The sequence below is a fragment of the Pipra filicauda genome, unplaced genomic scaffold, assembly GCF_003945595.2.
Source record: "Pipra filicauda isolate LSUMZ 115617 unplaced genomic scaffold, ASM394559v2 scaffold232_size1229904_pilon, whole genome shotgun sequence".
Classification (NCBI taxonomy): Eukaryota; Metazoa; Chordata; class Aves; order Passeriformes; family Pipridae; genus Pipra; species Pipra filicauda.
This window is the reverse complement of record NW_024104346.1, coordinates 31,823-57,665: the sequence shown is the minus strand read 5'-3', so window position 1 is coordinate 57,665 and position 25,843 is coordinate 31,823. Positions and strand designations below refer to the sequence as shown.

At 47.8% G+C, this 25,843-nt stretch overlaps 1 protein-coding gene across 7 annotated transcripts in view; it reads left to right on the top strand.

The window, feature by feature from the left end:
- NFYC (nuclear transcription factor Y subunit gamma) overlaps window positions 1–25,345 on the top strand; it is a 31,690-nt gene extending 6,345 nt beyond the window's left edge. For 2 of the 7 annotated variants that reach the window (XM_039381578.1, XM_039381579.1), the window contains exons 2-11: window positions 4,299–4,460; window positions 9,406–9,518; window positions 13,051–13,122; window positions 14,336–14,449; window positions 15,086–15,181; window positions 18,274–18,447; window positions 19,402–19,560; window positions 22,888–22,995; window positions 23,681–23,740; window positions 24,423–25,345. In XM_039381578.1, coding sequence (XP_039237512.1) covers window positions 9,414–9,518; window positions 13,051–13,122; window positions 14,336–14,449; window positions 15,086–15,181; window positions 18,274–18,447; window positions 19,402–19,560; window positions 22,888–22,995; window positions 23,681–23,740; window positions 24,423–24,542 — 1,008 coding nt within the window. In that variant the 5' untranslated portion in view covers window positions 4,299–4,460; window positions 9,406–9,413 and the 3' untranslated portion in view covers window positions 24,543–25,345. The remainder of the gene's footprint in view (window positions 1–4,298; window positions 4,461–9,405; window positions 9,519–13,050; window positions 13,123–14,335; window positions 14,450–15,085; window positions 15,182–18,273; window positions 18,448–19,401; window positions 19,561–22,887; window positions 22,996–23,680; window positions 23,741–24,422) is intronic. The other 5 variants (XM_039381581.1, XM_039381580.1, XM_027743222.2 and 2 more) reach the window with 3 other exon arrangements.
- The last annotated feature ends 498 nt before the right edge of the window (window positions 25,346–25,843 follow it).

The window sequence follows — 25,843 nt, the reverse complement described above, 5'->3', positions numbered from 1 at the left end:
ATGTTCAGCTACAATGTGTTTTTAGGTGTTGGCAGAACACGAGGGAACCTTCAGCCACCATAAATTAGAATAAAACCCCTGCAGAAGTCTTGGTTGCCCCCAATATTTGTTACATATTTCGTGGCTCCAGCTCGCAGGAGGCTGGGGAAGAAGAGGTGCTGCTTGATCTTTCTAGGTCAAGAGCAGCAGGAAGAACCTGGGAACTCTGTAAATGGATTTATTAACAAATTACACCAGTTCCTGACTTTTTTTTTTTCCCAGCACCATAAGGGGCAGGAAGGTCCTCGAGGTCCCATTTCAATCAGTGAAGTCTGTGTGTCCCCTGGCTTTTCCTGGGAGGTGTTTCTTTATTTCCTTTGTCTAGAAGTTTTCTTTTCTAGCTGTTGTGGTTTTTTTTTCCCTAGGAGGTTTATTTTTTGGCTTTATTTTCTAAGAGGTTTTTGTGGGGTTTTTTTGGGTTTGTGGTTTTGTTTTTGTTTTTTTTTTTTTTAGTTTTCTTCCTAAGGTTTTAACCTGGAAGAGAAAACAGCCTCATTTTTTTTATCTTAATGACTTTTCCACGCTTGGTTTTTTGTCCCAGCCGAGGCAGTGAAGGTGTAAAGGACATTTTAGAAGGTCCCAAGTTGGGCACCTCAGTGAGGAGGAGGAAGAGGGTTCATGTGAGGTGCTGGGTGCCCTCAGGAGGTCACCTTTCCAGCCAGTGTATTTGGGGTTTATTTTATTTAATCGGACTAATATCTTGCATTTATATAATGGGGGTGACATCTGTATTTTGATAGAGTTGGCACATGAAGTGCTTTCTTCATTTCAGGGCTTATTGCTCTGCCCATGTTGTAAGTGAATTAAAACGTGGAGATTTGTGGCCCTAAACTCTCGAGTTGTTACATTTTGCTAAAGGAGACAGTTTATCTTGTGTTTCAGAGCGATTAAAGTCAGTTTATCTTCTCCTTCAGAAGGGCAGAAAATCCAGCAGCTGTTACAAAGGGGCACTGACAGCAAGAACAAACTTCAGGACACCTGCCAAAGCTTCCTGGGAGTTTGTTTTTTAAAAAAAAAGTGGTTTTTTTTTTGTTTTCTTCTCAAAAACGTCAGTGCTGAGATCTCACCGAGGGGATTTTCTTCCCTTGGCTGTTTATTTGGTCACTTCCTGCTAAATCAGAGCAGGTCACTTGGAGCTGGGGCTGTTCCTGCACTGAAGGTGGAGATTTGCAGGTTTATAATAAAGTAAAAAAATAATAAAAAAAAGCTGTAGACCCCCTGATTGAACCCTCCTGGCTGCCTGTTCAGCAGCTCAGGTCGTGCTCAGGTTAAGGCAGATCTGCTGATCTCAGGGAGGTGAAAGACTTGGGGCTGTTCCTGTGAAAAATAATTAATTTGAACTTTTGCAAGATGCCATTTGATAGTGGAACTTGCCCAAGTAATAGGAACACTGACTGCTCTGTAGAAAATAGAACCAGAGGGATATTTTTATACAGGAAAAAAAAAAATAAATAGAACTATATGTAAGTACAGAACAGTAACCCTGCAGCCCTTAAAATCATCCCATTTATTCGACTTTTCCACCCAAAATGACAAAGCTCACGGGAAGCACAGGCTGGTGCAGCCTTTCCCTCTTCCTTAAAGTCACAAAATCTTGGGAATAACTCGTATTTTGTGGCATTCAATTCGTGTTTTGTGGCATTCAGCTCATATTTTATGGCGTTCAGGGTGTTCTAGGTTGTCTCAGGGCTGTAATTCCTTAACGAAGTGGGAACAGGGAAGTTTATCCAGCCAAATCCTGCTTGGCACAGCTGAAGGTGAGGTGGTTTTCCTGGCCAGTGGAGAGGGATCAGCTCCCTCCTGCTGTCAGTGGGAAGTGGAGAGGCAGCTCTTATCCCAAAGGCAGCTGCTGAGTGTCCTGGGAGAAGGGAGGAGCAGAATTCCTGGGAGAGGGGCAAGGCTGGGATCCAGCACAACTTCCATGGCAGGTGAGCCCTGGGAGGGGTGCAGAGCTGCCCCTGGAGCAGCTGCTGGCACCAAACTTCCCTGCTTTAAGGAGTTGTCTCTTCTTGGAATTGGGAATCCAGGTGCCCCTCGCTGACTTTGTGACTGATCCAGGCTTAAATCAAAGCCTGTGCCTGGGAGGAGTGGAAACAGAGGGAATAAATAGAGATTTTAGGGAGCTGATGTTCCACAGGTGGAATAACCTGCTGAATATTCCAAGGAAAAATGGCTGGAAGGCCCCTGAAGTGGTCATTGGTTTATTTTTCCTGCCCTAAGGCAAGATCAGCACAACTTAAACACAGTTTTTCAACCTGCTCTCGAGAGCCTTTAGCAAGAAGCGCTCAGTATCCTCTGTGGGTAGTTTACTGCAGCATTTCACTCCTGAAATAACCTTTTAACTACTTAAGAACTTGATTTAAAATGTCTAAAAACTTGGGGTTTGATGTTTTCGTGGAGAGCAGAACTTCAGACTTCCCAGAGTTTGTGTTCATCCCCTGAGAGGCTGACTTGGACTTTATAGAACTGGAAGGGAGCCCCTGTATCTTTTGGATAAATAAATCCAGTGTTAAATCTGATTTTGGCCTGTCTTTTAGCTGTAATTTTATTCTTAATTTGTTGCCTGTCCATAATGATGGAAGTTTTCATGCTTTAATAACCCCAGGGTCGTTAGTGCAGCGATGTGCTGAAATAATTGGGTTGTGAATGTGCTGCTGTGGATTGTAGAGCCAATTATGTCTCATTTTACAAGTGTTCCTGCTTCCTTTTTATTAGGATAACTTTGGAAGCTGGAGAGGGACTTTGGACGAGAGCCTGGAGTGACAGGAAAAAGGGGAATGGCTTCCCACTTCCAGAGGGCAGGGTCAGATGGGATATTGGGAGAAATCCTTCCCTGTGAGGGTGGGGAGGGGCTGGAATGGATTTCCCAGAGAAGCTGTGGCTGCCCCATCCCTGGGAGTGTCCAAGGCCAGCTTGGAGCAACCTGGGCTAGTGGAAGGTGTCAGCAAATATCAGTTTGTGGTGCCAACACGGCTCAAGGAGCTGCACTGCATTACTGATTTAATAATTCTGTGTAATTGAGCAGGCAAGGCCTGAATGTTGAGGTGGAAGGAGAAGCCATTGATAACAAACCCAATTAATTGTTGTTACACCGCTGTTGCCACCTCCCAAAGCAACTCAAAGTAATTTAGGGTGGGTTTTGTGGCACCTTTGAGTTCCCAGCCACGCTGGGCTCTGGTGCTGCTCGGCCTCCATGGAGGGAACATGGAAATAAATCTGATGGGATTTCCTGAAAGGAATTCTCTCTCTTGACGTGAGTAGATCTCAAAGCAGAGAGAATTCACAGTGAATTTTATTATGGGAGGCACGAGATCTCCGTGGGAGCAATTTCAGCCCATTTAACCACCACTTCTCCAAGGTTTGGTTTGAAATCAAACAGGGGCAGAATCTTGTGCAGAACAGGTGCTGTGGGGCTGCAGCCTTTTAGAATTCCTCCAGTGCTCGAGGTTGCTCTCACAGTCCACTTCAAACTCTGGGTTTATTCTCCATTTGATACTTTGATGCTGCAAATTGCTCTGATTTCAGGAGGAGCAGCAGCTCGTGGAGGTGCTTTCTCCTACATCAAAGCCTTTGCTCCCATTTAAAGGGATGTGTTGCTAAATTCATATCAAACTGCATTTGTTCTTCTCAGGGAAGCAGTTGTGGGTTGCTGGATTGTTCCTCCTGCTCCTGGCAGGATCAAGTGTCTGGCACTTGGTGCTCCCCAGAGCTCATTCTTTAGACATTCAAGTGCATTTTACTTTTAAATCGAGGACAGGCTCCCAAAACACACAGTGGGGGGAGTTCCTGCAGCACACTGGAAGGATCATGGAATGCTGGGATTAATATTGAATCTAAACACTCCGTTTTGGCCTCTATTTTTTATTCTTCAGGCTTCCAGGGTGGTTTTTTTTGGGTGCTGTGGTGTTGGGTTTTGGTTTTTTCCTGGTAAAAATGGTGTATCTAAAACACAGAAAAGGAGAGAACAAGCCATGAATTTCCTCTTTTTCTTTAATGCTGCTTCTTAATGATTAACTTGTGACTTTGGGGGCCAGTGGTGGTTGTGAAACCACTTCAGAAGAGTTTGGGGAGGGTTTTTTTGGAGGGGTGGGAGCCTTTAAGCACCGTCGGCGTGGAGGTGGTAAATGTGTGTTTGTCTCAGGGTAGGATCTGGTGGAGGGGATTCGTTTCCAGAAATATTTGTGTGTTCTCCTTATTTGTAGCTGTAATTTAAGGACTTTAAGGCAAAACACTTGAGCTTGTGTCTCGTTTCTTTTTAGCTTCTCTTGTGCTTCGGTTTCAGCCATTTTTTGAGACACTTGGATGGAATGTGCTGCTTTTGCCACGGAACACAAGGGGCTCTTTCCCATAACCTAAATCCTGGGAATGTGGCTGTTTTGTATGCAAAGAACCTGCCACTTCTGACAGCACCAGGACCTGTGGTACGTGATGCTGCTGCTGAGCCCTTCCCTCCTTCAGGAAGAGCCCCGGGGTTCTCAATGACTTCCCTCTGGCTGTTTGCATATCCCTTGGGATATTTGGATAAATTTCATTTAGATCTGCTCCCCACCCTGTTTGGTTGATTCCTCAGTCAGGCCCAGCTTGGGAGAAGCTTGTCAGAAGCAGTGACATGACCCTCCCTGGATGGGGATGTTGTCCTTCTGTTCCCATTCCCGAACTCGTGTGGCGAGGCCTGGGATGGCTGTGGCTGGCTCTGGTGGGCTGCTCCTGGCTGGTGTTTTTCCAGACAAATACCTGCTCTGGGTGGAATTGCAAGCTCAGAGATGTTGGGTTTGTTAGTGATTTTCCTGTGGGTTGTGTTTTCCATCTCAGTTCCTGCTGAAGTGGCGGATTGTCCGGGGGGAGGCGGCTCCGTTTGGCTGCTTCCCCCTTCCCAGGGCACCCAGGAAAGAGCACAAACCAGCAGCTGGTTATAAAAATAGTCACAACAAAACCCCCCAAACCCCAGCCACGGACACCAGAGGTGTGTTCATGCTTCCTTTGCCCTCCTGTGAAGTGAAGCTGTTCCACATTTGTCAGCTGCCCCAGGATTTGGGAAGTTCAGTGTTTGTCCAAGGTGTCGTGCTCGGGTGAGCAGAACAGCTCTAATTGCTGAGTGCTGCTGGTGGAGCTGTTGGGATGTGCCTGTTAATGTGCTCTGTAATCACCCCTGGGCACTTTTCTGCCCAGGCCTCAGCTTTTTTTGGCCTTTAGTTTCTCTTTCCCTGAGTCTGGAAACAAGATGTTTGTGTTGATGGAGCATATTCCGGGCTGGGTGGGTGGGTTGGCTGGTGGGAAGCAGGTGTATCCCAGCCTTCCCTGTTACAGAATCACAGGATGGTTTGGGTTGGGAGGAGCCTTAAAGATTTCTCTATTTCCCACCCCTCTGCCATGGGCAGGGACACTTTCCACTAGCCCAGGTTGCTCCAGCCTGGCCTTGGACACTTCCAGGGATGGGATATCCACAGCCTCCCTGGGCAACTCGTTCCCTTGTTTCTTGCTCTGTGTGGGTTGTTTTTTTTTTTGGGAGGAGTGTTGTTTTCTTGCTGCTCTTTCCCTCAGTGAGGTGTCCCTGCTCTCAGTCTGGGTGTGGGAACCTCCTCCCCAAGATTCTCCTGCAGGAGCACCTCACAGCCTGGTTTTTGGGTTGCAGCTCCTGGGGCTCAGGCTGGGAGTTCAGCTCATCCAAGGTCACCATAGCACACCTGGAATATCCTGAGCTGGAAGGGACTCACAAGGATCATCCAGTCCAACCCCAGGCCCTGCACAGACACCCCAACAATCCCACCCTGTCCAAACCCTCCTGGAGCTCTGGCAGCCTTGGGGCTGTGCCCACTGCCCTGGGGAGCCTGGGCAGTGCCCAACCAGCCTCTGGGGGAAGAACCTTTCCCTGAGATCCAACCTGACCCTGCCCTGGCACAGCTCCAGCCCTTCCCTGGGTGCTGTCCCTGCTCACCCAGAGGTCGGAGCTGCCCCTCTGAGGAGCTGCAGCCCCTGCTGGGCTCTGCCCTCAGCCCTCTCTGCTCCAGCTGGACACACCAAGTGCCCTCAGTACTCCTCAAGTGGCCCCTCCAGACCCTCCAGCACCTCCCCAGCCCTTGTCCCTTGGTCCCCAGGCCAGCAGGAGCTCTGGAGAGGTGACAGCTCCTGTGCAGTGAGTGTTGGGGGGAGCAGGGCCATGTCCAGCTCCCAAGGGACTTTCCCAGTGTGTGTGTGTGGGATCAGCACCTCCTCTCTGGCTCTGGTCGCTCTTGGTGGCACCCAAAGCTGGACTCCAGCTTCTGTTCTCCAGCCCAGTTTGGTGTTGGAGGAGCCAGTTTGCTCCTAAAGCCCTGGAGCCTGCCTTGGCTGAGCTCAGGATGCTCCAGCAGGAAGGAACTCAGGGATGGATGGAGCAGAAGGAAGCTGTAGCATTTCCCTGCGGGCTCCTTAGCAAAAAACCAAACAGGTTTAGACACAGGTGTGTGAAATCCAAGGATCCTCCTCCCTTGGCTGAGCTTATCCAGGGTGTGCTTGGGGAGCTTTTTGCTGCCACTAATCCTGCTGGGAGGATTTCTGCAAGAGGAGAGAGCTCAGGCTTCTCCCTGGCTGAAGGAATTACCTAATTGCCCAGGAATGGTTTCACTGCTGAGCTGGAGGTTTGTGTGACACTTTGGGTTTTTACCTTGACAATCCTCCTCTGATGCTTTCAGGCACCTTCAGATCATTTCTGTTTTAATGAGGAGGAATTCCTGTACTCGTGTTCTGAGCAGTTTTAACCTGCTTAGGCTTTTATATAGTGATTTTTTTTTTCTGGAAGTTTTTAGGAAAATCAGCTTGTTGGTGACTCTTGTTTCTACTCTCACTCAATTTATCACAAAATGATCCCAAGCAGTCACATAAAGTAGTTGAGAATCCTTCTGAAATCAGTCCTGTGTTTTAACTTGAACATAGGAATTCTTTAGTGTTCATCCACAGGACCTTTTTAAATTATAGATGACCTGAGCAAACCATTTCTGGCTGAACACACAGATATTTAGTGCAAGAAATTTCGTGGTGCTGAAATTTTCTTCCTCTTTCCTCCTTTACAGTTTTTCCTTTTGTTTTAACCTGTTGTTTCATTGGGTTGTGTGCAGCATTATTTCCCAGTGCAGCACTTAAGTGGGTTAAATGCAATGGTAATTTATATTTTGAAAGCCTTGAGAAGTGATCTGCCCTGTCCCCAAGATGAATTGCATCCCCACAGGCACCCAGGACTCTGTCTAGTGTTGAAATATTGCCAGGCTGGAGCAGGTTTTCAAGGATTAGCTTTTATTTATGTGCCTAAACTATTTTTTGTCTGCATTTGACAAAGATCAAGGTGAGGGAGAGCCAATTTAACACTCATTGGAATATTTATATCTCTGTATCTTTTTATAAATACTTGAAATACCTCACTTTGTAGGCAGGTTGTATTATAATGCAAATAGTTGTTGAAGAGTCAGCAGGTAACTTGTCAGTCACTTATTTCCATAGTTTCCTTACCTGGAATTCTTCCTGTCTTGCTTTGAGACTGAAAATACAACCTCCTGACGTCCTCCCTGTCATTCCCTGTCAGATTCCCACACCCTGGAATTAAAATCCAACAGTTCATTCTGTGCCTTGGGAAGTGGAGGCTGCAGGAGGTGCCGAGCTGAGAATGTGTTAGAGATCCTCACTGCTTTGGAATAGCAGATTTGGGGATTGGTGGTGATTCCCTGTGGATTGGTGGTGATTCCCTGTGGATTGGTGGTGATTCCCTGTGGATTGGGTGGTGATTCCCTGTGGATTGGGTGGTGATTCCCTGTGGATTGGGTGGTGATTCCCTGTGGATTGGGTGGTGATTCCCTGTGCATTGGGTGGTGATTCCCTGTGCATTGGTGGTGATTCCCTGTGGATTGGTGGTGATTCCCTGTGGATGGAGGGAGGGCTGGAATAAACCTTGACGTGGAACGGGATCAGGAGCAGAGGGTTGTGCCTTTGTTGGGGCTGAAGCTGCTCAGTGGAAAAAGACACACAAATATCCATATGTAGCTGGAAATCTTTCCCTGTGGGAAATGTGGCACCTTCCCCTCTGCTGTGGGAGACAGGGATTTCTTGTCTGTCCAGGGGCTCTGTGTGTCATTCCTGAGCTGCTCTGGGTGACCCTGGGGGCTCTCCTGGTGTTCCCAAGCTGCTCTCAGTGCCTGGGAATCACCGAGTCCCATCCTCTTGGGATGTGTCTCAGCAGGCCCTGTGCTTTTGGCACCTGTCCCCCGTCCTTCCAGGCTGCCATCCCATTGGGAATGCTGCCGGAGCCACGTGCTGCTGTCACCCAGACACAGCCAGCAGAGCTGGCCTTGGCGTTCCAAGGGATTCCCGTGCTGTGTGTCTGCCTTGATGTTGATGTTAACTGGAGCTGGTTTAAGAGTTCCTCGTCAAAAAGGCACAGCTTGATCTAGGAATTCCTGGGGAGGAAGGAATTGTGTCAGCTGGAACTTGACCCACCCCTGCAGAGTGTCACTGGGTCACCTGAGCCCCATGTCCCCACCACCGACCATCCCAGCCTGGATGGAGGGAGAGTCTGATCCCAGTTATTATCCCTTTGTTTTCTCCTTGTTCACTGCTGGTGCACCCTGCAAATCAAGCTGTTTGCAGGGATGCAAATCTTGATGAATGCCCAGACTTCCTCGGGGATAAATGGAATAATGAGCACGCTCGGAACACCCTGCAGTTGCAGAAAGCCCCGTGCCTTGGCTTTGGTTCCAATTAAAAGATTTGAATGTTAAAATCTTTGTGCTTTGGATATTATTCCACACTGTGCAGAGTGTTCATTTCTCCTGTTGATTATACCTGAGGAAAAGAGGGATTTTTAAAACTGGTGTAAAGCCCCCAAAAGTGACACTTTCAGACAGGCACGGAAGCGACCGTCTGTTACACTTCTTAAATGTTCTTTTTCAGTCTTTGGAAAAATAAATTAAAATTGAAAAAAACCCAAATCATTGGTTCTGTCATAGCTTATTTTGACAGTTTTCCAGAGGGATTAGCCAGGCTGGCCCTTTTTACTGAATTCCTGGGGCTTGGAATCACAGAATCGTAGAACAATTTGGGTTGGAACCCAAAGACCTTTGAAGATCATCTTGTTCCAACCCCTTCCATGGGCAGGGACACTTTCTGCTATCCCAGGTTGCTCAGAGCCCCATCCTTGGGCACTTCCAGGGATGGACCAGCCACAGCTTCCCTGGGCAACCTGTGCCAGGGCCTCCTCCCCCTCCCAGGGAGGAATTGCTTCCCAATATCCCGTCTGACCCTGCTCCCTGGCAAGGTGAAGCCATTCCCCTTTGTCCTGTGGGTGGGATCCTTTGCCTCCTGCCCTCCCTCGTTGCTCACTCCTGGTTTTGTCTCTCCCAGGTCCCAGGATGTCCACGGATGGGGGGTTTGGCACAGCTGGGAACAGCGATGCCCAGCAGAGCCTGCAGTCCTTCTGGCCTCGGGTGATGGAGGAGATCAGGAACCTCACCGTGGTGAGTGGCCCCAGGACTGGGAAGTCCTGGACAACTGGCAGGGAAAAGGGTCTGGGAGCAAAATAAACCTCAGCTTGGACATAAGTCCTGCTGCTCTGGGATCCTGTAAAACTGTTTACACTGGACAAGGGGGCCTTAGGAGCTGATAAATCATCACCCAGGAGGGGCTGTGGGCTCCAAATCCCCCAAAAATGGAGATACCAACAGCATCGTGGCATGGGTTGGGTTGGAAGGGACCTTAAAGGGACACCTTCCACCATCCCAGGTTGCTCCAAACCAAGTCCAACGTGGCCTTGGACACTTGCAGGGATGGGGAGTCACAGCCTCTGTGGGCATCAGCAGTCAAACCTTCAGCTCCTTCTGGGCTGAACGAGAAGACAAAGTGATCGAAAGGTTGGTTGAACAGGCTCAGTGATGGCTGTGGCTGTGCCCTGGAGAATCCCAGGGGGAATTCTGCTTGTGAGGGAAAAGAGAAGGGATTCTAAAATAGCCCCAGGTAGAAGTGGAGCTGCCAGAGGCTGTTTTAGCTGGCAGGGGGGATTTGAGGATACACCTCCCATGATGTTCCTGTTCACATCCTGGACTAGAAATGTGTGAGCAGCATGTCAGGCATCCCTTGGCCACACCCAAGGACAGGCCCTGGGGAGTTCACTGTTCAAAATCCAACTTCTCCCCCCCTCCATAATTTACCTTTGAATTCCAATTTTGTGAGTGGATTTTTGGCTTTAGACTTGTCTGCCCTATTCCAGAACCATCTCCTTTGACAAGCTTGAAATGCTGAGAATCTTGAATGCCAAGTGTGTGGTTATCAGGTGCTTTATTAATTTAAAGATGCTCGATTAAGAAAAAAAAAAAATCCTGTATAGGCTGAGAATAAGAACTGGACTAAGTAGCTTCTATTTTTTTCCATCCCCAGAAGAGATGTGGGAACAAGGGCATATAATAAAAATGACTTTTCAAGGGAGATTGATACATTCCTGTGATCCAGCGGGCCCGAAATCACTCTCCTGGGCCTGAAAACAAAAGAACTCCAGTCCAAGACAGGCTCTTCAAAGTAAAACCCCCTCCCCAATCCACTAGTCTGAAGATAAGCTGCTTTTTTTTCAGCCTGTGTGCAGATAGTTGATTAAAGAAACAGATGTAGAAATTTGTATGCATAACCAGAATTAATTACTTTCCTCTTTCAGCACAGTGAATTCTTGTGTTCAGGAGCTGGAGTTTGGCTTCATCTCCACATGAAAGGGGTTTATTATGCAGCTTATCAAGCATGGGCAGCTTAATTTTTAACTGTCCTAGGATCTATTTATTGCACTGCAAGTTAGGAATTCATTGGGGATGTTAACTGAGGGCAGTGGAGTCAGGGGGGAGAAAAAAGGGATCACGGGAAAACATTCCAGTGCTGTGCCCCTTAATGAAATCCTGGAATTTATTGTGGGTATTGTTGAGTGGATGTGGGTGCCAGTGAACTGGCAGGGGGTGAAAGCTGTTGGGCACCTGCTTTTTGGGGCTGGTTTTGTGCTTTTGAGCTGAAATTCAGGGGAAATCCCCAAGGCAGTTTGGAGGGGATGGGAAGGAGTGGAGCCCAGCCTTGGGGAAATAAAAACCAGGCTTAGGCTGAGCTTAACATTTCAGCTGCACAGGGACTTACAGGAGGCCTGTGGAGACATCCAGCCCTAATTTGGAGAAAAGAAAAGAGGAGGAATTGGTGTCTGAGGCTTGTCCTGCTGGGTGGGGGCCAGTCCTGCTCGGGCTTCCCTTCCCCTCCTGTCCCTTTTGATTTATGTGTCGTGGCCTTAAAGGAATAAAAGAGCTTTAGTTTTTACAATTTCTCCCACTCTCTCTCGAAATCTATAAAGATTTTAATGGTGTTGTACCTGGGCACAGTCATCTCTCCCCAGCAGGATGTGTTAGGGAAACAAAAGAGGGGGGAAAAAAATGCTGAAAATGGTGTTTTCTGCTCCAAATTTCTGTCCTAAATTTCTTTCTAGTGAAGGAAAAATTCAGAGGTTTGCCCGTTCACACAAATTGATATTAAAGCTGTTACAAGTGTCACAAATCAGAAGTTTTCTCCTCACCTTCCCTTTAGTCTCAGTCAAAGCTCACGAGGCCCTTTAAAAAGGAAAGAGCTTAAGGAAAGGAAAAAAAAAACAGGAAAAAAACCCAAAACAATAAAAACCCCACTCAGAAAAACCCTTTGAGATGTTTTTCCACGTCTTAGCAACCCCTTAACTTGTTTGTGTGCTGGTTGCAAAGGCCACCCTGAGTGTGTTGTGTGTTCCAAGAGCAGGTCCCAACCTTCTTATTGCCCCAAAATCCTTCCAAAATCCTTCCAAAATGCCACTTTCCTCATCAGGATGGGACAGCCCTGAGCACTCCTTGCAAGGACACCCCCACCCCAAATTAATCCTGATTTTCAGCACGTTGCAGGAGCACCACATTCAGCTTTCTCTGCAGAATGAGGCACAGAAAGCTTTTTTTTAATATATATACACACAGAAAATAATGTATCTAAATATACATAAAAATGTTATATATGAATTAAATAAAATGCCCCTGCTGGAGTCCTGCCTGGGCCAGGCACAACATCCATATTTTTCTTCACCAGAAAGAAATTTAGAAGAGAAATTTAGACTGGAAAACAGCATTTTCAGCATTTTTCCCCCCTTTTGTTTCCCCAACACGTCCTGCAGTGCTTTTTCCCTGGAGAAATGACTTTCCTATTATTTTTTCTGTGACATTTTTGTTAAGAAGATGATTTTTTTTGTTGTTTTTTAGAAGCCCTTTGTGAGCAGGAATTCTGCATTCCTGATGCAGTGGGATGTAACCTCAGCCTTTCTCCCTTTTTAAGAGGTTCCTGGCAGCAACACATGGGATTGATTGATTTATTTTAATTCCACTTTTTATCCTTCAGGAATGGGAGAAGCTCCAGTGAAGCTCAGTGGTTTGCCTGACCAAGGAACACCTCCCCTCATGCAAAGTTTGGCTCTTAAACCACCATTATTTCCTGGAAAATAGGGAGAAATCCACCTAAAAAAAAATAAGAGATCATTTTGAACAAGGTTCTTGCAAGGTTTTTAACCCCAAAATTAGGATTGGGCAGCAGGGAAGTACAAACAAAGCAAAGTTTTCATCCAGCTCTTATTTGGTTTCATTTTCTCTCGTGACTTTTTGGGAATTCCAGTGTTTTGTGGGGCCCAGGAAACTTCACTGGATTTGTTCCTTCAAATATAAATAGGTGGAGGAAGGGGTGATATTATATTAGAAACATTCTGTTGTGCAGAACCACTTCAGCTTGGGGGTGAAATAGGAAATCCAAGCACCTACCAGAAGGTTGGAGTGGAATTAAATCAATGTAAAACACAGACAGGAGAGTTCTCAGCCCCGAGGAGAAGCTGCCACACCTGGAAGAAAACAAATTGATTTTACCCAGTGTAATTCTAGGCAATGCAGACTGGTTTTAGCATTTTTTTTTACCTTTATTTTCAGTGAAATGTCAGTTAAGAGTCTCTCAAACGTGAATCTCTCTCTGCAGAAAGACTTCAGGGTTCAGGAGCTGCCCTTGGCTCGCATCAAGAAGATCATGAAACTGGATGAAGATGTGAAGGTACACTCAGGGCTGTTTTCCCCTAAAATATTCCTGACCCTTTTGATGGATATTGTAGCTGTAATTCTTTGAAATTCATTATTCTTATCAGCATTATTATGATTTTTAAAGGGTTTTTTTTACCTAGCCTTGGATAATTAAAGCTGGGAAAGCAAAACCATCTGGGGTTTTGGTGGAGGCTTTTTTGCAGTTCTGTTTTCTTGTGGTAAATACCACAAATTTCACAAAGCTTTAGGGTGTTCAGTGGACTGCCTGTGTCAGTTTTTATGGAAAAATCAGCAATAATTGAGGTGGGTAAGCTTAGTTTGATACCAATATTTGAGCTGAGCCCTGGCCATGACACAGGAATTGGCTGAATGAAAACTCCCTGACAAAAAAGGAAGGAAAAAGAAGTCACCTGCATCTTGTGCTGCTCCATCATTCCCTGGTTTTTTTAGCTGGAAAACTATCACTTAATTCCTAAGAGAAAAAAAAGGAATGGATTGTGCTTTCTTCTTGGTTTTCTCAGTGTTAAACTGTCAGGACAACCTTTAACACTTCAAGGAGATCCTGAAAAGTGGGTGTTGTGTTCCTGTGCAAGGGAGCTTCTCATAATCCCTGGAAAAGGATGACCCCAGGCCTCCCAGGGCCCAGCTCAGTGTCTGAACTAAACAAGTGCCAAACTTTTGATGATAAAAGGGAAGGTGAGATTTTTAGGGCAGGGAAAGTCTCTGGCCTGCCCGGAATGTTATTTAATAACATTAAAAAGCTGTAGCTTAATAATGAAACTGCTTAATTTGAGGAAAATTAATTTAAGTAAAAAATCCTAAATGCTCTTTAAGGAAAAGGAATTTGGGGAGGCCAAGCCTTTCCTCAGGGCCCCCAAACCTGCTTTGCCATTTCAAATGATTTCAGTGCGTCAACTATAATCGATACGTTAATTATAAATTATCACTGCTAATTTACAATTGTCGGTGTCAAATAAGAGCCAGGTTTTTAAACTGGACCTGCCATCTGACTGGGCCCGGAGGAAGCAGCTTTTCCAGCCCAGTTTGAGATGCCAAACCCTGGGAATTCTGGGAACTCTGCCCTGTCAGACCCACGGATGGGAAAACTCCCCCAAATCCACGTCCAACGCTCGGATTTTTTAGATCTTTATCAACATGCTGAAGTTCCTCTTTGCAGTGTTAGGACACTGATGGGAAGCCTTAAATAAACTGTATTTTCCTTGCAGATGATCAGTGCAGAGGCCCCTGTGCTGTTTGCCAAGGCTGCTCAGATCTTTATAACAGAGCTCACCCTGCGAGCCTGGATCCACACCGAGGACAACAAACGCAGGACTCTGCAGGTAAAGGAGCTGCTCCTGCTCCAGCTGCTCCAAAATCTGCTCCCCAAACCCCTTTGTTTCCATGTTTTGGACACAGGAACTTGAGTACTTGTGTTTGCCACTACAAAGCACGGTGTGCAGTGTAACTGGGCGGCTGGAAAGGCTTTTTTATTTCATTTAATTTAGAAAAAAAACAAACCAAAATACTAATCTACAGCTGTCAGATTGTGCCTGTATTGATTAGGAATACAGGGAATACAGGGATAGCCATCTTCAAAGCTGTTTTGCAGGTTGTACCTATATTGATTAGGAATACAGGGAATGCAGGGATAGTTATCTTTCTGCAAAGCTTTTTCGCAGATGTATTTGGGATTTTTAAGTCATTTTTAGAAGAATTCCCCCAAAAGGCTTGTGGTGGTTGCCATGAGCCCTGTGTGATGGGAAGCCTGATCTGGTGGGTGAATAAATGACTGCAAGAGCCCCTTATTTCACATTTTGGAGGCTTTGCTCAGCACAAGAAAGTGGTGTTGCTACCAAAACCTGGGACCTGGGAGAAGACATTCCCCCTTGACTCAGGTATAAACAGCTCTAACTTCATTTGTCCAGTGACAGAAGAGACTCCTGAGGCTGAGGAATGTTTTCTCCTTGTTGTTGCAGAGGAATGACATTGCCATGGCAATCACAAAGTTTGATCAGTTTGATTTCCTGATCGACATCGTTCCAAGGGATGAGCTGAAGCCTCCGAAGCGACAGGTGAGACATGAAAATGAGCCAGTTCTTGTCCTTTCCCTGCTGTGATTTCAGTCTCTGGCTAAAACAGAGCAGTACAGAATCAGAGGTTTATGCCTCTCTTTTTTACCTGTTTATTTCCTGTAGTTTTCTGGTTCTTAAATTGTTTTTTTATGGAAATTGAGCCTGAGTGGAGATTTACAGAAGCCTGACTTTGGGGGGGTTACTTAACACCAACAAACCACTGAATAGTTCTGATACCAAATGTGAAAAAATTAATGTTTGGAGTTGCATCCTTTGCCTTGTAAAGGGAGAAGCAGGTTTGCTGGCTTGGAAATCCCCCTCCTGCATCCTTTGGGGCAGCCAGTGCTCCTGTAAACATCCTTGACTGGAAGCTGGAAGGTGCTGGAAGGAGCTTTCAGTCGGATGTTTACAGCAGCAGGCTGCTGCTCTCAGCTCAGCACGAGGGCTGGGGGCCACTTCAGTGAGGGCTCATCCCTTTTCCCGATTAAAAAGTCTGGGAATACCATCAGGGCACCTCTTGCAGGGAACCAGCTCCGTTTGGATGATGCTGCTCCTCGGTCAGCAGCTCCTGGAAGCATCGTCCAGCAATTAAAAAAATGTAACAAAAAAAGTTATAACAGCTCCCTTCAGCTGCTTTTCTGATAGTTCTGAAGGTTTGCAGTGTGTTGTGCTTCGAAAAAATCCAAGGTGGTCCTTAAAAGAGCCTCCCTGGGGAGTTTGGTGTGACGTGAAACATCCTCTGGCGAGGGTTTGACTTGGAAGTTTGTCTTTGGCATGTCTGGGTTTTTTTGTATTCCAACATAAATCTTGGATAATGTGCAGAATTGTGTCTGCTCAGGGTGTAGAGAGCAGCATTTCCACTGTGCACCTGGATTTTGGAGGCTGCTCTTTTCCCTTCCCCCTTGAAGTCCTCGTGGTGCTGCTGAAGTGATGGGCAGAGGAAGGGAATTCACACCTCAGCCTTTGGGATGGGGCCCTGAAAAGTTGAGTTTAACCTCACTTTCTGCTTTCCAGAAGCAGGATGAGTGTCTGGTAAATAAGGAAAACCACCTTTCCACGTCACAAATGTGCAGGAGAGCCCGTCCTGCTGCTTCAGGTTAAAATCAGCAGCACCCCAAGGCTTCATTCCAGGTGTGCTGGGAAGTGCATTCTGCTGATTTATCCAAAACTCCTCAGTTTGGTATGAAATAAAAGGCAAAGCAGCCTCTACAGCTGCTCTTGATGCTTTGTTTAGTGGGGGAAGGCAACCTGAAGGTGCTTTTTAAGCTGAAATAATTGACAGGTTCATCCTGGCATTATAAATTCACTTCTTGCTCCTTGAGGTGCCTCACTCACTTTGCTGGTTTTAGAAGTTTTTAGATTCCTTCTAAAGAAGAAATCTTCCTGTGCTTTTTTTTTGGCTGGGGGTACAACCTGTGTTTTATCTCTACCACAGAAAAGGCTGTTTGACAAGTCAGTGTTGGTTCTGTGGAAGAGCTGGGAGGGGGAACCCTGATGTTGTGTTGGTCTGGGAACTCCAGCTCTGGCTGGAAAATAAGAGATAGAAAACGATGGGACAGAGCGTAGTTCAAGCAGGTTTGGATTTAAAACCACTCCTGCCTGTGGCAAATGCAACTGAACCTGGAGTAGATACTTAGAGAAGTACTCAGTTGCCATAATTATTTCAGGATTCAGCCAGGAATTGAGGATTGGAGCACTCCAGAAATAACCTGCCTAAGGACTGGGCTTAGAACTGCCCCAGCTCCTGAGTGCATGTGGTTTTGTGGTTCACTGGAGACATGCCCTGGTGAAAATTTATTTGAATTTGGTATTAATCCCTCCCTCAGAGGAATTAATGAAGTGAGGAGGAGTGAACTGCAGGAGCAGGAAGTGCTGGGTTTGGTTGTGGTGGTTTGCAACACCACAGATCACACTGCTGAGAGCCAGGCTGAGAAAGTTGTTCCTGTTCCCAGCCAGCTGGGATCAGTTGAATCTTTGGGGGGGTGATTTTCTGGTGAAAAATCTCCCAGGAATAAACCTTGAGTTGCTCTCCCTCTGAAAAACCAGCATCTGAGTGAACAGGCTCTCCACTGGAGCCCAGTGCCCACCTGGACATCATCCACTGCTCTCGTTTAATGGGAATTTTCCTTTTCCTGCCCAGTTGGATCTGCTGAAGGGAATCCAGGAGCAAGGCTCAGCTAAAGCAGGGTTGTCCAGCAGGCTGGTGGAAGTGGGACTGTGCCATGTTGTAGCACGTGTAAACATCCTACACTCTCAGCTGTGAACTCGAGGTGGCTGGGAGAGGATTGTTTACGCCTTCTGCCATGGAGTGAACATCTGGGAGCTGCATCTTCCCTCAGGGGCCACATCCAGCTGCTCTGGGGAGCTCAGGAATTCTGATTCCTGAGGGTTAACAACTCACCACTTGTTGTAATCTCTGAAAATCCACTTCTTTGCCTGAAATATTGTGAGTCACCGGTGATTTTTGTCTCCTGAGATAAAACAAAGCAGCAGTGAGTTAGAGCACAGCCTTTGGTTCTTCACTCCAGCAGAATCAGCTGGGAAACCCACAGCAGGAAGCTGTTCTCAGCCTGGAAAAGCTGGATTTAAATAACTAACTAAAGGCACGGCAGTTGACATCAAATCCATGACTTTTATTCCCAGGGGTTTGACAGCAGAGCTGGATTGAGGTGTGTGCTGGGGCATGGAGCTGAGGAGGGGGTTTGGTGGCACAGGGGGCTCTGTAAATCTTCCTGGTTGCAGTCCCTGGTGCATTTGCAGTTCTTCCTGTATTGAGCTAACAGGTGATGATGGAATTTCCTGGTGAGGAATTGCATGGATTTCAGCTGTGGTGATTTTTTATTCATTTCCTTCTCACGGTGACTCCATGATTAGCCACAGTTCGCTGGGAATGGCTTTGATTTCCATGCAGCTGAATAAATGAGGGTCCTGTTTGGCTTTATCACTTCAGATTTACTGAGTTAAACTGTTCCAGGCAAGGTGTTAAATGTCCTTTGCCATGGAGCACGTTCAGGGGGGATGTCTGGGCTGTGGGGTGGGAGGGCTCGGATGCTGCTGTGTTCCCACTTCCCGGTGTTTTCCCTGTGCTGCAGGAGGAGGTTCGCCAGGCAGTGACCCCAGCTGAGCCTGTGCAGTATTATTTCACCCTGGCCCAGCAGCCTGCAGCAGTGCAGGTGCAGGGGCAGCAGCAGGGCCAGCAGACCACCACGTCCACCACCACCATCCAGCCAGGACAGATCATCATCGCCCAGCCTCAGCAAGGCCAGGTGAGCCAGGAGCTCTGGGAAACCCTGGGAGGGATGGAGTGCTCAGAACAGTCAGTAACAGCCTGGAAATCATGGAACAGGGTGGCCAACAGATCCAGGGAAGTGATTCTTCCCCTGCACTCAGCACTGGTGAGGCCACCCCTGGAGTGCTGTGTCCAGTTCTGGGCCCTCAGCTCAGGAAGGACATGGAGGGGCTGGAGCAGGTCCAGAGGAGAGCAACGAGGCTGGGGAAGGGACTGGAGCACAAGTGCTGGGAGGAGAGGCTGAGGGAGCTGGGGCTGTTGAGCCTGGAGAAGAGGAGGCTCAGGGGAGACCTCCTCACTCTCTGCAACTCCCTGACAGGAGGGGGGAGCCAGGGGGGGGTTGGGCTCTTTTCCCAGGCAACCATCAGCAAGACAAGAGGGCTGGGTCTTGAGCTGTGCCAGGGGAGGGTTAGGTTGGAGATTAGGAAGAATTTCTTTGCAGAGAGGGTGCTCAGCCATTGGAATGGGCTGCCCAGGGAAGTGGGGGATTCTCCATCCCTGGAGGTTTTTAAGCTGAGACTGGATGTGGCATCAGTGCCATGGGCTGGGAACCACAGCGGGGTTGGATCAAGGGTTGGACTGGATGATCTCGGAGGTCCCTTCCAACCCAGCTGATTCTGGGATTCTCTGATTCTATGAATGGGTTTGCCTGGGAGGGACCTTAAAGCTCATCTTGTTCCACGAGCAGGGACACCTCCCACTAGCCCAGGTTGCTCCAACCTGGCCTTGGACACTTCAGTGGGGCAGCCACAGCTTCTGTGGGCCAAAGGTGGTTTTTGGTGGTGCCCAGGAGTTCAGACCCTCATGTCCTGACTTCCCCCCGTGTGGTTCCAGCCTCCCCAGGCCTCAGTGGGGACAGGGGACTCTCTGTCTGTCCCAGCCCTGCTGTTCCAGCCCCGTTTCTGGCTCCTCACCCCCGTTTTTCTTGCAGAGCACCCCGGTGACGATGCAGGTGGGAGAGGGGCAGCAGGTGCAGATAGTGCAGGCCCAGCCCCAGGGCCAGAGCCAGCAGGCTCCGAGCGGGACGGGGCAGACCATGCAAGTCATGCAGCAGATCATCACCAACACGGGGGAGATCCAGCAGATCCCGGTAAGATTTTGCCACCAGGAGTTTTGGAAGGGCCCTGTGAGCAAACTGTGAGCTGGTGTTCTGGCATGAGGCTGGCTATGTTTGCTTTTTTAACTGGGAGAGGAAGTTTGGATTGAGTGGTGTGTTTCCTGCACTTAAGAGAGGAAAACTAACCAGGTGTGACATGAAGGGGGATATAAATCCAACCCATCCAGTGTGGACTCATTGCCCACCCCAAACACCTTCCCCTGAGGGAAATAGTCACGATTAGGAAGCAATAAATACAATATTTCCTGGCCAAAGCTTAGTTCTTTACCACAGCCTGGTTTCAATAAACCAGAATTCGCTTCTTTTGCCTTTACTTGGTTCTGCCTCTGCAATCTGAAGTCATGACCTGGCAGGCTCAGTGGGAAAGGTGCCATCTGGGAGTTATTAATAAACTTTGATGTTCTAAGAAATATTTCTACAAGTGCTTAGAGCTGGTTGGCTTTGCAGAACCAGAAGAAATCTTCTGGCTTTCACGTCAGCACAGACCTGCCGTGGCTTAAAAATGGGATTTTGGGTACCCAGCATCAGCAGTAACATCCTGACATGTCCTAGGGAAACACAGGGATCAAAAAAAAGTCCTTTTCCCCCCCTCTCTGTAACTCACAATCACAACAAAGCTGGGTCTTTTTGCTTCCCATCTGGAAAATTTCACACCTCTTACAGAAAAAAAGCAAACCAGTGTTTACAGAACCCAGAGGTCACCCCAGTGACAGAGACAAGCATTTCACTTGGATTTCTGTTGTGAAGTGTCCCCACAGCTGTGGCAAAACTGAGCTTTTCACACAGGTTTTGCCTTTCAAGGTTGGCTGAACTTGCCTCTGCACGTCTGGCAAACGCTGGGGCCGTGCCAGAGCATCTGGAAAAGGGGTTGCATCGGAGGACTTGCCAGATTTTTCCACCTTAAAAGTTCTTTTCATCTCTTTAAGTCTTCAGCTGGTCCCTGCTGCCCTAAGGTGTTGGTCAGAAAGGAGTTGCCAAAAGGGCTGTTTGACTACAAGAAGCTTTTTTTCTCCTCTGCATTTTCCATTATTCTCTTTGACGCTCTTTTCTTCTTCATTTGCTTCTGAAAGTCTCTCCCAGAGACTTGTTCCTCGAAGGGATCTCCAGCTTGAGTGAATCCATTATTACACCAGCCCTGAATGTTGGATCAGCAGCAGTAGAACAGTTCAAACTTGTTCCCAGTTGTCTCCAGTGGCTGCTGTAACTACAAAAAGGGGCTTGGACCTCTGTTAGGAGAAGGAATTCTTTATGAAATAGCTCTGAGGAAGCCAAAAGCTTCTTGAGGTGGATCCTGTGGGAAGTGCCTCCTGTGTTTTCAGGCTGAGGCTGGAGGTTCAGTAATTAGAGTGTGATTTGGAGCAAGAACATGCTTCTACCTCCCTCTTTCCTGGAAGTACAAAAGAACAGGGAGCTGTGAATGGTCCTCAGAAGCTTCTTGTGCTGCAGATGAGAGACAGAAGCTTCCAAGGCCCAGAGTGTGGCATCTTTGGGAACACTTGGAGCTCTGACAACTGTCAGGCTGCAGAACAGCCACACTGGAGCAACGTTGGATGAAACAGTCCCAACTCACAGTTCTCTGGCCAGCAGAGATCCTGTTTTAACTGTAATTAGGAGGATTCTTCTTAACCACGACCAGTCAGAGAACCACAGTTGGTGCTGAAGGAGCTTCCAGCAAGTGAAATAAAATCAAACATGGAGCCACATGTGAGAGCTTTTTTCCCCAGCCTGGAAATCACTTTGGTTTCACACAACTCCAGTCCTTGCTCTCCAGTCTGTTCTGCTCTTCCTGCTGTGCTTTTCTTATTTTCCCCTTATTTCTTCTCTCTCTTGGCATAGTTAGTGCCATCTTCTGATAGTTCCTCTTCACTCTGGGGTCTGTGAGGGTTCAGCAAAGAATCTTTCATCACCCAAATTTGAAACTCTCTCATAAAACTGGAAGTGCCTCTGGAGGGTTGGGAGAACCTTCCTCATGGACTCTGCTGGTTTTCCATTTGCTCCTGGTACCATTTACTCCAGGAGCACAGCTTACCTGTGGAAAGGTGACTTCTATTTTTCAATACACTTCCTTCCATTTTGTCTCAGTTTGTCCATCCACTAAATGATAACCACTTGTTTGTCCACGTTAATTTTGTGTTTAATTCAATCTGTGTCTTGGCCAGACCTCTTTGGGCAGATTCCTTGGAGCTTCCTCTCATTTTTGGAAGAACTCTTCCCAAATCTCTTTCACCCATCCAGCTGTGGGGTTAAAATCCAAGCCCCCAGCGTGGAAAACGTGATCTCCCAGGAGACCTCGGTGCAGAAACAAATTCTTTATTGAAATGTTGCTCATGGGGAGTTTATTTGCTCTGGAAATAATATTGGAGCTTTTAGACACAGCTGGTGGAGTCGATGGCATTTATGGGAATGCCAAGACCACGTTCCAGGCACTTGAACCTTTATCAGTCAGCAGTTTTTAAAGTGTTCTCTATGCTCTTTTTCCCTTTCTTAAAGAGAAGGAAACTCAAAACATTTTTTTGTATATAATTAACCTTAAGACAGTGAATCTAAATGTAGAGGTAAATTAACACAGAATGAAAAATCCAGCAGGAATAACAGTCATAGTGGGACCTTTTTATTGCTCTCAGGTGTGAATTAACAGTGTTACCTGTTTGTATCACCACTTGTGATAACATTATCTTCATATCCCCCCAAACAGCCAGCCAGCCTTGTGAGATCAGGGTTGTAGGGAATGAATTTGGGTTTGAATCTTACACGTGGAACACTGACCCAGAAAGGCTCAGCCTTTGCCAGGTGGGGGTTGACAATGTTGGCAGAGAGTTGCACTGAAAGCTTCCAAAGGGTTTTGTCATCTCTGCTTGCTTTATTTATGTGAAAAAAAAAAAAATCCCATATATTCTTTAATATTTTTGGCAGGATATGACAGGAGTGTCATGTGCAGTAACAGTTTTCTTTGTGTGAAAGGAGACATCAAAGGAGTAACTCGACTCGAGTGTCCTCAGAGCTCTGAGAAATGGAGCAATTAGCGTGTTTTAGCTCCTAAGTGACCACTCCCATCCCGGAGAAAGGAGGAATGTCGTGCTTCAGGGACGTGCAGGAGCTCTGTGCCCTGGGTCCCTGCCTTGGCAGGGCTCTGTGCCGGTTCCTCCTGGGAACTGTAAATCACCTGAGGCTCCCGGGGGGGGGGGGTTCATCCATCGCTCCAGCTTCTGTTGTGGAAACGAGCAGGCAAGTTTGTTGTGTGTCGAGGTTACCCAGTTATCTGTTTAATTTTCTTTCCCTGCCCCCTCCACTTGTCTCCAGGTTCAGTTGAATGCTGGCCAGCTGCAGTATATCCGCTTAGCCCAACCCGTGTCAGGCACCCAGGTAGTCCAGGGGCAGATCCAGACGCTTGCAACCAATGCACAGCAGGTATGCACTCCACAGCAGGGCTCACCTAACTGCTAAAAGTGTTGTTCCCTAGCTCCAGGGGAATTTGAGCCACTCTTGGGCCAGGATTCCTGCCTTTTTCTTCCTTCCTGTTCCTTCTGTCAGAGTTTAAAAAAAACAAACCAAAAGCGAGGAGGCCGCCCCGTGCAAGGTGCATGCAAACTGTGTGTGTGTGTGTCTCTGGACAAAGCTCACGCTGCTTCTGAGCTGCTGGCAGGTAACACTTTGGGTTCATCAACCTTCTCTTCACTTCTGCTCCTTCTGCCTGGGCGAGGGAGGAGCTGTGCAGCCTCTCAGGAAAGGTGGAACGCGAGGACCGGCGGTGCTGCCAGCGGGTTGTCTCTCCTGTTCTTGTTGAGGCTGAGGGGTTTCTTCTCTCTGCCTTCCTGCTGCTTTTCGGGCTCCTGGAGGCCACGTTCTCCTCGGGACAGTCAGAGAGGACGTGGTTGTGTTTGGTTTGGAAGGACTGAACCCCCGTGTCCTCTGTTCTTGAGCACCAGCCTGGCCGTGGTCGGCAGCACGAGCCGTGTCGTGCAGTCAGTGGGGGGGTGATGGAGTTTGGAAGAGCCTAAAAAGCTCTCGAAAGGCAGCAGCAGAATATTGTTAGTGGGGTTGTGACCCTCTGGGAGGGGCTGTCAGTGATCAAACTGCTCTACTGTCCCTGTAGATAACGCAGACAGAAGTCCAGCAAGGGCAGCAGCAGTTCAGCCAGTTCACAGATGGACAGGTAAGAGCTCGGGGTTCCTTGGTGCTGCAGCTTGGAGGCCAAGGGGCAGGAACACTGTCCTAAACCTGCATGTTCCAGCAAATCAGCTCCTCCCCAGAAAGCACTGCTGCTGCTCCCAAAGCCTGAGCTGGAACAGGATAAGGGAATGTTGTGCCAGTCTTAATTCATGTGGATTCTCTGTGTTCTGCTGCCTTTGCTCCCAGTTAATTAATCCTTCACACTCTGTGTGGGACCCATTTTAGTCTTAACCAGTTCAGGATGTCTGACATCAAGTGTTGCCTGTTTCATAAGTATCATGGAATCATGGAATGGTTTGGGTTGGGGGGGACCTTGAAGACCATCCAGTGCCACCCCCTGCCATGGGCAGGGACACCTCCCACTAGCCCAGGTTGCTCCAAGCTGGCCCTGGACACTTCCAGGGCTGGGGCAGCCACAGCTTCTCTGGGCAGCCTGTGCCAGGGCCTCCCCACTCTCCCAGGGAAGGATTGGCCTGATCTCAGTCTGGGCATCAGAATTCACAGAATTCTTCTGTAATGATTGAGCAGCAAATCTCTGGTGGTAGCTCCTGGCGTGGGTCTGGTTTTTTTGGGCCACCTGAGAGGTGCTTTGAGAGCCCTCCAAAGGTGGTGTGGGTGTGACGAGCACTGACAGTCGTTCCTTTCCCCAAATGCTGTGTCTGCAGCAGCTGTACCAGATCCAGCAGGTGACAATGCCAGCAGGCCAGGACATCACCCAGCCCATGTTCATCCAGTCCACCAACCAGAGCTCGGACGCCCAGGCCACGCAGGTGACGGGGGACTGAGCAGGGACACGAGTCCTCTCCGTGTGGGAACCAACACAAACCACCTCAACATTTGCCAAACCAGCCTGGTCTGCTGAACACACCTGCTCTGTGTTACCTGCACCTGGGAGTAAGCCTATAGTAGGCTGCCATCTCCAGTGCACTCTTACACCTTCCTCTGGTGGGTATGAGAATATCCAACAGACTCTTGACAAGAATGCAATATTTTTATTTTTAAACCAATATTTCAGTGTATGCAGCTGCTTGTTCAAACCCAGAGAACTGAGACAGAACTGATCAAAAGGAATTTGTAGCATCTCGTCAAACAACCTGTAAAATGTTTTTTTATTTCTAGTAAGATTTGAGGGTACTGCTCCTGGTTTGTGTCAGAGCTCTATTCCTGCTGTTCTGTTTGTATTTTTTTTTTTTTTTTTACTCTGGATAGAGCTAGATTTGGTCCTCCCATCTCAGTGGGCTTTAGGGGTGTTTGGGGGGAGTGTGTGTGTGTGTGTGTGTGTGTGTGTGTGTGTGTGTGTGTGTTAGATTTTCCTCTCCTGCCTCCTCTTTTGGAGCATTGTCTGTATACAAGGAGTAGGGGAGGAGTGATTAACAACAAAAAAAACCATGTGAAAACAACAAAAAAAACATTCCTTTTATTATGATTGTATTTTCTAAGGGCAAAAGATTCTTGAATTTGGCCTCTTTATTCCAGAAAAACTGATGGAATGTGGACAAACCCCAGCCCTGCTGTTACCTGTTGTACTGGCTTCGGTCAATGCATGTAAAATAAGCTTCAGAAAAGAAAATAAATTGCTTTTGTCAGATCCTGTGCCTGCTGTCTGTGGGATCCAGAGCCCAGCAAGGAGCATCCCAAATCCCTGGAAATATTTCACCTGGAGTGGTGAAACAAGCCCCAGGATTTAAGGGTTGCCTGGACAAGGGGTTGGACGAGGGCTCAGGTGATGGGAGTGGGGTTGGGTTGTGTGTGGAATTTGGCAGAAAATCCCCCCCTCTGTTCCAGCTGGTCCCGAGATCAGAGGGTTTGGGGGGCTCAAAACCTGGCCAAGGGGGTGTCCCCCCTTGGGAGGACAGACAGGAGAGTCACCTGCCCACTGTCTCCAAGTCCTTTTGGATCTTCCTCCCAACCAGGTGGAATTTCTGCCCTCACAATAATCAAGGTTGGAAAAGCCCTCCCAGCCCATGGATCCCCCCTGTGCCCCATCCCTGCCTTGTCCCCCAGCCCAGAGCACTCAGTGCCACCTCCAGCCCTTCCTGGGACACCTCCAGGGCTGGGCACTCCAAACCTCCCTGGGCAGCCCCTG